The sequence below is a fragment of the Callorhinchus milii genome, unplaced genomic scaffold (assembly GCF_018977255.1).
Source record: "Callorhinchus milii isolate IMCB2004 unplaced genomic scaffold, IMCB_Cmil_1.0 Scaffold3, whole genome shotgun sequence".
Lineage (NCBI taxonomy): Eukaryota > Metazoa > Chordata > Chondrichthyes > Chimaeriformes > Callorhinchidae > Callorhinchus > Callorhinchus milii.
Genome location: NW_024704744.1, coordinates 75,425,819 through 75,436,178, shown reverse-complemented (window position 1 = coordinate 75,436,178; position 10,360 = coordinate 75,425,819). Strand labels below are relative to the sequence as shown.

At 50.2% G+C, this 10,360-nt stretch overlaps 1 protein-coding gene across 2 annotated transcripts; it reads left to right on the top strand.

The window, feature by feature from the left end:
* The first annotated feature begins 1,733 nt into the window (after positions 1-1,733).
* Positions 1,734-8,572, top strand: LOC103181653 (histone H3.3A). Of its 2 annotated transcripts, none has more exons than XM_042333315.1 (4): positions 1,734-1,946; positions 4,933-5,088; positions 6,769-6,922; positions 7,749-8,572. In XM_042333315.1, the coding sequence occupies exons 2-4, from the start codon at positions 4,961-4,963 to the stop codon at positions 7,875-7,877; spliced, it is 411 nt and encodes a 136-aa protein (XP_042189249.1). In that variant the 5' UTR covers positions 1,734-1,946; positions 4,933-4,960; the 3' UTR covers positions 7,878-8,572. The 2 variants fall into 2 exon arrangements, with proteins under 2 accessions (XP_042189249.1, XP_007896479.1); XM_007898288.2 differs by lacking the exon at positions 1,734-1,946 and adding an exon at positions 2,067-2,222.
* The last annotated feature ends 1,788 nt before the right edge of the window (positions 8,573-10,360 follow it).

Below are 10,360 nucleotides of genomic sequence, written 5' to 3'. Positions count from 1 at the left end.
CGCGTGCGTGCGTGCGTGCGCGCGCGCGGGGCGGGCGGCCCGAGAGGGAGGAGGAACGAGCGATGAAGCGAACGCTGCTCACCTGCCACGTGATCTTCGCGTCACGTGGCGGGGGCGAGGCGGAATGGAGGTGCGACTGGGATCCGAAGCGCGCGGGAAAAGCACTCGACCGCACATGCGCGCGCACACAGGCGGGTGGCGATCCGTCCCCGGCACGTGACGGGAGTCGCTGCGTTGCTGTCTCCATTCGGACGGGAAGAGCTAATCATAATAATAATATAATTCTTGCATTTGATACAGTGCCTCATCACGTCGTTGAGACGTCTCAAATCGCTTCTCAGAATATACTGTAAAATGGATTTTGTGGGCAAATCGCAGCAGTCAGTTGCACACAGCAGCGTCCCACAAACATTTGTGGATTGAGTGACCCAATTTTTTTTGGAAAAAAGGGATTATTACCCCCAGAGAGTGATCAGCCAATCGACTAATTCCTACTGACTGCTAAGTAAACAGAGGTATGTGGAGCAAGGAAACTTGCCTAAGATTTTGCCCTGGAATCGAACCTAGGTCCTCCCGCGCTAACCATTATGTTACAGTACTCAATGTACTCGGAGTCCTCTAACTCAGTGGTTAGAGCAATCATCTCACAAGCAAGAGACCTGGGTTTGATTCCCAGCAGGGTGAAACCTTCGGCAAGTTTCCTTACTCCACACGCATGATAATAATCCCTCAAGCAAAAAACAATAATAAATTGGTCACTTCAGTTCACGACTGTTTGTGGGACATTGCTATACACAATTGGCTGCCGTATTTCGGCCACAAGTGTACAGTCAATTCACTTTACAGTATATTCTGTGAAGTGATTTGAGACGTCTAGAAGACATGAAAAACGCTATATCAAATGCAAGGATTATTATTATTACAGGACTCCACTTGTTCCACTATCAAGCTGGTTATACAGTGAGAATGGGAAACTCAATGGCCGAAGGCAATGGTTGAAGCAGACAGTAATAGATGCATTTAAAAGGAAGTGAGAAATACACGAGGGAGAAGGGAATAGAAGGGAGGGAGGAAGCCATGGGGGGTAAGAGCCATGAGGAATATAAACATGGGCATGGACTGGTCGGGCCGAACGGCCTCTTCCTGTGCTGTACAATTTACGTAAGTCGATGTAAAGTTCTGAACTGTTTCAGTCTGGGTTGTGTTCCACGGTCACAAACAGCCGCACAATCAAGTGCTCCAACCCGACCACCGTCTACCTGCTCTTAGCATTTCCGACCCATCATTGCTCTCCTTTCCCTCCCTTGCTCTTGATTGCCTTCCTCCCCCTCCCTCCCTCGCCTCCCCCTCCCTCCCTCGCCTCCCCCTCCCTCCCTTGCCTCCCCCCCCCTCCCTCGCCCCCCCCTCCCTCGCCCCAAACTGCTTTCCATTGCCTCCCTTCCCCTCCATCGCTCTCCACCGTCCTCCACTCCTTCCCCTCCATCGCACACACCCCCCCCCCCCCCCCCCCGGCCCCCCTCTCCACCGCCTTTCCCCTCGTTTTCCCTCCATCGCCACCCGCCCTTTCCATTCCATATCTTCCTCTCCATTGCTGTCCTCTGCTTCTACTCCCAACCCATTGCCCCCCACAGCCCCCCCCGCCATTGCCCCCTCTCCCCCCCCCCCCGCCCCGCCCCGTGTTGCCCGTCTCCCCGTCCCTCTCCGGCTCCCCGTTGCCTTCAGTGCGGTGTGTGCCGCCATTGGGTGCGATGGGGGCCGGGGCGCGGGGGCTTGTGGGATAGCCCCGGACAGTCAGCCATCTTCTCGGATTGTGTGTGTGTGTTGTGTGTGTGTGTGTGTGTGAGAGAGAGAGAGTGAGAGAGAGTGTGTGTGTGTGTGTGGGGGTTTTTTTTTTCTCTCGCGGCGAAGCTTTCCGAGAGGGGGGAAAACCAGGAGGACAGAAGGAGGTAACTTGCAAATCCGCGATAACCCGAGGCCGAGCCGTCGGATGCATTCGGAAACTTTTCATTTCCACTAAAAAGTGCATCGGGTGGTGGTGGTGGTGTGGGAGGAGGGGGGGAGGAGGCGGGGGGGGAGGGGGGGAGGAGAGTCCAACCGTTTGCGCGGACTTTGCCGAAAGCTGCGCGCGTGAGTGAGTGAGTGAGTGTGTGTGTGTGTGTGAGAGAGAGAGAGAGGGAGAGGGAGAGACCAGATCCTGATCCGCTGCTTCAACAAACTTTGAGGTGTCCATTTTCTGCAGTTGCATTGTATCCCCATTTGTATCCCCTTTGCCAGTTCTCGGCGGTCGGACCGCGCGTCCCGTCGCCCTCTCTCGCGCTCTCTCTTTTTTTTTGCGCTCTTTCTTTTTCTCTCTCGTTTTGACGAATGGCTTTTATTTGGGGCTCCTTATCGATCGCTGCTGTTGGCAAACCCGCTTCCTCTCCCCCCTCTCCCCCTCCACCACCTCTCCCCCTCCCACACACACCTCCTCTCCCCACTCCACGTTTTATAAAGAAAGGGGATGTGTTTGTTTAGTGTCTCTCTCTCTCTCTCTCTGTGTGTCTTTCGCAAATCGCGGTTGATCCTCCCTCTCCCTCCCTCCCTCCTTCCTTCCCTCTCCCTCCCTCCTTCCTCCCTCCCCCCATCTTTCTTTGCAGGACAATGTTTTTGTTGTGTTTTTTTTCCTCTCTCTCTCTCTCCCCCTCTCTCCTCACCCCAAACCCGATACCTAAATAAAGTAACCGATGCAAAGTTCCCACATATATATATGTGTTTGTGTAGTGTATATATATATATATATATGTGTGTGTGTGTAGTGTATATATATATATGTGTGTGTGTGTAGTATGGTTGAAGTCCAGCTGTTTTGCTGTCTTTTCTCGAGTTAAAACAAATCGTGGAATCCACTGTGTGTGGAAAAAAAAGGATTATAAACCAGTATATTGGTTGGTTTTGTTCAGATGCTTTTGAAAAAAATGTGTGTGTGTATATATATAGTGGAGAAGGAATCCAGAGGTGAAGCTGATATTTTTTCTAACGAGAGGAGTTGAGTTGTGTTGGCTGTGCTGTGCTTTGTCTTGTCCTGACTCACATCAGCTTGTTGGGCACTTAGTAAACTTCACTAAAGTCACCAAAAGACTTGTATCTTTTTAAAAAAAAACTCCCTCCCTCTCCCCCCCCCCCCCCCTCAAAAAAAGCGATATTTTATTTTGTGCGCCTGTCAAAAGTCGCCGCTGTGAATTCAAAATAATGAATTCCCACACGAAACAAAAGCTGACGTTAACTTCAATGATTTTTTAAAAAATATATCTATGTATACAGTATATATAAATTTGTATTCTCCCCCTCCCACCGCCCCGTGGTCCCCATCTGTCCAATCTTTTCTCCACTAGAAGGCGTGCTGACTTAATAACAATCCTTGCATTTGATATAGCACCTTATCACGTTATTGAGACGTCTAAAAGCGCTTGGCTGGATATACTGTAAAGTGAATTGGCCATGTGTTTTGTAGGTGAAACTATGGGGCGAAACCAGGTGTCCCGACACATGGGGAAACCCATCACCGTGCTAAAGAGTATCCAAACCCAACTGAGAATTCCATGCAACAACAACAACAACAGAATTACATTTATAGAGCGCCTTTCAGGTCGGGAGGACGTCCCAAGGCGCCGGACAGTCAGGGGTCAGGGCCCGGGCATGGGGGAGGGGGGAGGGAAGGCAGAGGGGTGGGAGGGCGACTGAAGGCGCAATCGAAGAGGAGGGTCTTGAGACCGGCCTTGAAGGAGGCAAGGGAGGAAGCGAGCTGAAGGGACCGTGGGATGGAGTTCCAGAGTGTGGGGGCAGAGAGGCTGAAAGCCCGGCCACCGATGGTTGGGCGGGAGACATGGAGCAGGCCGGAGCCCGCTTAACGGAGGGAGCGGGCAGGTTGGTAGGGAGTCAGCAGGTCAGAGAGGTAGGAGGGGGTAAGGCCATGAATGGCCTTGAAAGTGAGGGCGACGATTTTGAATTTGATCCTCTGAGGGTTGGGGAGGCAGTGGAGTTGGGCGAGGGTGGGAGTGATGGGGTCACAGAGCCTGGTGTGCGAGAGTACACGAGCTGCAGAGTTTTTGATGATCTGCAGCTTGCGTTCCCACCAACACATGGAATTCCCAGGGATAGATTGTTGGAATGGAATGCGCACTCTCTTCCTGGAGGGACGGCTCCTGCTTACGTCATTCGGGAAAGTATTTGGTGCAGGTTGGCAAGAGCCACAGATTGGGGAACCTCAGAGTGTGCGTTGGGGTAACTGCTGGATTCTAACCAACTAAAACCGCATAGCTTGCCATTGATAGCACCGTCTGGCAAGCTTTTCCGCTGCCTGTCCAGCTAGGACCACCCTACCCATTAGGCCTTTGGCTTGCAGAGTTAACAGGATCTGAACGGGAGGATTCCCCTTGGATGTTAAAGATCCCATGGCACTATTGGAAAAGAGAAGGGTGTTTCTCTCTCTCTGTCCTGGCCGACGATCCCCTAAATAAAATTGGTCACTCACTCCAAAGCTGTTTGTGTGACGTTGCTATATAATAATCCCTGCATTTAGTGGTATAGCACCTTTCACATCAAGAAAGACATCTCAAAGTTCTTCAAAGGATTTACTGTGAGGTGGAGCCCACAAAACGCGCAGTTACTGCACTTTACGGTAAAACACTGTGAAACGCTTTGAAACAACACCACCACCAATTGACACCTAAATGACACCTTTCACGTAGGGTGGACAACCCAAAACACTGGAAAGTCAAGGATGTGCACCCGAGCTGGGAGTTGGGTTCGGGGGTGGGCAAAAAGTGAAGATGTCCTCCCGCTGTGTCAGATGGTGAGGATGCTATGGTGGGGACATAGAGTGGTGTGTGTGTGTGTCTGTGCAAGATGTGCAAGGCTTTGTGTTGTGGCTGACTGTGACTCTCTGTGTCTCAGGTGCTAGGGCAGCTGCACACAGAGTAAGATGGCCCGTACCAAGCAGACCGCTCGCAAGTCCACTGGGGGGAAGGCCCCGAGGAAACAGCTGGCCACAAAGGCCGCTCGCAAGAGCGCTCCGTCCACCGGTGGTGTGAAGAAGCCTCACCGTTACAGGTCAGTTACCCCCCCCCACACACACACACACACAACCAGTAACAACAACTTGCATTTATAAGCGCTCCTCATGCAGGACAGTATCTCAAAGCGCTTAGCAGTGGCGGAAACGAAAAGGGAGGCGACTGTAGGCACGGTCGAAGAGGGAAGGAAGGGGAAGGTAGAGAGAGAGAGGGAAAGTGTCCCAGAGTTTTGGGGGGTAGTGGCTGAGAGCGCAGCTGGTTATGTTGGAACGGAGGGCACGAGGGACAAGCAGGAGCCAACCGAGCAGAGGGAGTGGGTAGTGGGTTGGGGAGTAAGCAGGTTGGAGCGGTATGGAGGTGCCAGAACGTGAAAGGATTTGAAGACGAGTGTGAGGATCCTGAAATCGATCTGTTCGGCTATAGGGAGCCAGTGGAGCCTGGCTAGAACTGGCGTGATGGGGTACGGGGTTTGGTACGAGTGAGTGTCTGGGTGGCAGAGTTTTAGATTAACTGGATTTTGTGGATAGTGGAGTTCGGGAGACCTTCGAGGAGGATATTGGAGCAGTCAATGCGGAATCACTGCACACACTGCCTGCCTCAAATTAAGGGGGATGGTGATTTCCACCTGGGTCAGTCAACCAAAAGAGCAGCCACTGCACTTTACAGTAAAACCTGTAAACCGTTCTGAGATGTGCATGTGATGTGAAAGATGCCAGTTAAATATAAATTCTATTGCATATTTCTTGCTCCCCTCTTCACGGAGTCTTGCAAGTGGGAGGCCCTGGGTTCAATTCCCAAGAGGGTGGGGGAGAGCAAAAACCTTTAGGTAAATTTCCTTACTCCACGTCTCTGTTTACGTAGCAGTAAGTAGGAACCTGGTTGTTAGTCAATTGGCAGATCTCTTTTTCAGGGGTGAAAATTTAGTCACTCAATGCACGACTGTTTGTGGGAGACCACTGTGCGTAATTGGCTGCCAAGTTTCACCCACAAAATACACAGTCAATCCACCCTACAATATATAACATCCAGGCTTGACTTTGCAAACTCCTTGCTTGTCGACCTCCTCAACTCTTCCCTCTATAGGCTGCAGCCTACATCCTCTCCTGCACCAAGTACCATGACTCTTATCAGCCCCATCCTCGCCTGACTCCACTGGCTTCCCATCACACAGAGGATACAGTTCAAGATCCTGGTCCTCACCTTCAAAGTCCTCCATGGCCTTAGTCTCCCCTACTTTGGCGACCTCCTAACCCCCTACCAACCTGCCCGCCCCTTTCACTCAGAGGCCTCTGGCCGGCTTCACGTCTCCCCCTTGCCCGCCTCATTACTGGCAGGCAGGCCTTCAGTCACCCTGCCCCCACCCTCTGAAACTCCCTCCTGCAGTTCCTCCACCTCACCCCCTTCCTTGCCTCTTTCAAGACCCGTCTCAAGACTCTCCTCTCCAACCATGATTTTGATCACCCTCCTTCCACCCCTGCCCTCCATTCTCCCCAATCCCGACCCCCAGCTCAGGTCCGAAACACTGATTGTCCAGCGCCTTGGGACGTCCTCCTGATGTGAAATGCGCTATACAAATGTAATTTTATTGTTTTTGTTACATTCTGTGAAGTGCTTTTAGACGTCTCAACAGCAAGATAAGGCGCTATACCAAATGCAAGGATTATTATTATTAACTCACTGCCCCGGTGGTTCTTTTCCCCTCCACCCCCCTCCCCAGGCCGGGCACAGTGGCTCTGCGGGAGATCCGGCGTTACCAGAAATCCACGGAGCTGCTGATCCGTAAACTTCCGTTCCAGCGTCTGGTGCGGGAGATCGCTCAGGACTTCAAAACCGATCTGCGTTTCCAGAGCGCAGCCATCGGCGCCTTGCAGGTAAACACCCCATCTGCCTCCCACCCCCAGTCTCTTGCTGTTTTGCACCCGTCAGAAGTTGGATACCCAAAGGATTGTGAATTGTGCCCGAGCTTCACACTAGCGCTCAGGAGACCTCAGGCACGGGAGACTGTGTGGAACAGCATTCCCACAGCCACTGGTGTGGGGTGTATTGGGGAGGTGTGAGGTGTATTGAAGGGGGTATGGGGTGTATTGGAGATGTGTGTAGGGTGTGTGATGTGTGGAAGAGAGATGTCAGTGTATATATAATGTGTTTGTGCGGGTGGGGTGGTGCACTGAGTTCCTGAAAGGGCTGGAGATTCTGCGGGTAAATAAGCATGCCAATTTGTGAGGGGGTGCAATAAGGCAGCTAGTGGTGGGGGTGTGTGGGAGTCGAACAGCAAGTTCAGCAGGAATGTCCTCACGCAGAGGCTGGGAGGAATGTTAAACTCACTGCTAGGAGCTGTGGATGAAGCAGAAATTGTCAATTTGTTCAAGAGGAAACTTGATCAATACCCTCCTCTTCGACCAAGCCCTCGGTCACTCTCCCTGCCCTCCACCCCTCCTGATCCCAGTTCCCAGCTCGGGTCCAAATCCCTGACTGTCCAGTGTCTTGGGACGTCTTCTGATGTGAATGGCCCTGTATAAATGCAATTTGTTGTTGTACAGGAGAGGGGAACAGAGGGGCGTGGAAGAGAGAGAATAGGAGGAGTTGTGTAGAGTATAAACATTGGCACAGACTAATTGGGCTGAATGACCTGTTTCTGCACTGTAACATCTCTATGTAAGTCGTCCTGACATTATTGATTTCCTCTCTCTCTCTCAGGAAGCGAGTGAAGCGTACCTGGTCGGGCTGTTTGAAGACACCAACCTGTGCGCCATCCACGCCAAGCGGGTGACCATCATGCCAAAGGACATACAGTTAGCACGTCGCATCCGTGGGGAGCGTGCTTAACCCAGCGTGGCCCCCTGGGGGGGAGGGGGAGAGCATTCTCCTCTTTTCTACTCTCCTCTCCCCCCGAAAAAATCCCACGCACATTAAAAAAAAGGAATAATTTAAAAGTCTCTTCTTCCTTCCTGTCCTTGGTAGTGAGTGAGTGAGTGCTGCATTACTGTTTCTTTCTGATGGGAGAGGGGAGATGTGGTTATTCTGAATGGGGACGGGGAGGGAGGGAGGGAGCTCTTTGGAATCGGGATAATTGCGGATTTCACCTCCGCGCTCTTGAATTTTCAAAACAATTTTTTTAATTACAAAAAGAAAACGGCGAAGGGGGTGGGGGGGGAGGGGAGAGAAACGCCTTTCCCTTGTCATTTTCGTCCATGTGGCTTTTTAAACAAAATGTTTATTAAAGACAATAAAATCCACCCCCATCCCCACCCCAAATCGACTATCGCCAGCATTTTTGGGGAACTTTCTTTTATAGTTAACCTTTCGCAACGGGGCTGCGGTCAATCGGGAAAGCCAAAACAAGGTGTTTTATAGTCCATTCACCACGCAGATCCTGTCGGTTTTTGCTTTACTTTTATAAGGAAATGTGTTTGGCATATTTAGTGATGTTTTACATGTTTTTGTCAGTTGGTCTGTATGTCTGTCTGTCTGTCTATCTGTCTACTCCAGCAAGGTTTCCTATTAAAGTTTGTGGAAAGAAACAACTCAAGTTTGGTCACTTTGTTTTCTCCAGACTTTTTTGGTGAATTTTTGTGATCATCCAACATGTAGGAGGACAGTCCAGTGTCAACACTGGGGTTAGAGAAAGACACCCAACTCCCACCGTACTCTGTCTATCCACGTCAGAGACAGAGTAAACTCATTCCACAATAGCCACCCAGAAAGCTCAGGACAGTCTCAGCACGAGTTAAAAACAGATTAAAGCTTTGTCTACACTGTCCATTTAGCACTCTCAGTGAACAACAGCACACATTAGATTATTACTATTACCAATCCTCCAAGAACCAAGGGTGGGGTCAGCATTCTTTTTGTTGCCATGATCTATTAGAGTAGCGAAACAGGTTTGAGGGGCTAAATGGTATCCTCTTGTTCCTGTTTCCCTTTAATTACCAAGCAGAGTAATACCATTAAATTGCCTCTTGGTGGCAATGTCAAGCTCAAACCCCAGTAGTTGCTCAGCAGCACCTCTGTGTTGTCCTTCAGATGAGATGTTAAACTGAGGTCCAGTCGGTCTGTCGAAGGGGAGGCTAAAGATTCCATGGCACTTTTTTTTGAAAAGCGAAGGGAGTCTCTCTCCCAGTGACCTGTCTGATAATTCCCCAATAAAATTAGTCACTCACTCCGTGGCTGTTTGTGAGACATTCCTGTGCGGAAACTGGCTGCCATGTTTGCCCACGAATTATAGTGACTTTTTTTTGACATGTCCTCCTGATATGTTGTATCAAATGTGAGGATTGTCATTATTAGAGGGCAATATTGGGCTTAATGGCTTTTTTTTTGTCAGCTGGAAACCCATCACCGTGCTTAAAGAGTATCCAAACCAAAAAATCCATGCATCTCACCTACACATGGAAATCCCAGAGAGAGATTGTTGGAATGGAAAGCATACTCTCTCCCTGGAGGGATGCATCCTGCTGTAGAGTCCTGGATCTCAGTGGGTAGCACTTGCCTCACAAGGGAGAGACCCGGGTTCAATTCTTGGCAGGATGAAATGTTGGGCAAGTTTTCTTACTCCACATACCTGTTTACCTCGCAGTCAGTAGGAACCCGGTCATTAATTGATTTTTCAGGGGTAATAATTGCTTCAAAAAAAAATTGGTCACTTCAATCCGCGACTGTTTGTGGGACACAGCTGTGTGCAATTGGCTGCTGCATTTTGCCCACAAAATACACAGTCAATTCACTACAGTATATTCTGTGAAGTGCCGTGAGACATCTAGAAGATGTGATAAGGCGCTATATCAAATGCAAGGATTATTATTATCTAATTTTGGAAAGGATTAAGAGCAGGTTGGTAAGAGCCGAGCCTTGGGGTCCCCAAAGTGTGCATTGGGGTAACTGCTGAAGTATAACCAGCTAAAACCACATAGCTTGCCATTGATATTGCTATTTTACAAGTTTTCCCATTGCTTATCCAGCTAAAACCACCCTACCCGTTAGGGCTTTGGCTTGCGAGGTTAACAGGAGCTGAGCGGGATGACTCCCAAACCCCAGTGACTGGTCTGCCCTGGAATACGACAGATCCAATTTGCTCAGAAACCTCTCTAACAAGACCACCATAGAGGGCTGACTTGATTCCGATATTCCATTGCCTGGCATGTCAACTTGGAGCTAGTTCAGATCCAGAGACCCCCGCTTACCTCCCCCGCCAAGGAGGATAGTCACTAACAGCTATCATTGTTATTCAGCACACAATTCTGGTTCATACATTCTCGTTCTGTTAGGCCTTTATTCACTGGTTGTATGGTTAAGGTAGGATCGACTATTGT

Excerpts from the sequence above, each read along its gene's own strand:
- LOC103181653 (XM_042333315.1), top strand. The coding sequence starts at position 4,961 with ATGGCCCGTACCAAGCAGACCGCTCGCAAGTCCACTGGGGGGAAGGCC. Across the intron at positions 5,089-6,768 it reads AAGAAGCCTCACCGTTACAG|GCCGGGCACAGTGGCTCTGC; the intron begins GTCAGTTACCCC and ends CCCCCTCCCCAG. Across the intron at positions 6,923-7,748 it reads CAGCCATCGGCGCCTTGCAG|GAAGCGAGTGAAGCGTACCT; the intron begins GTAAACACCCCA and ends TCTCTCTCTCAG.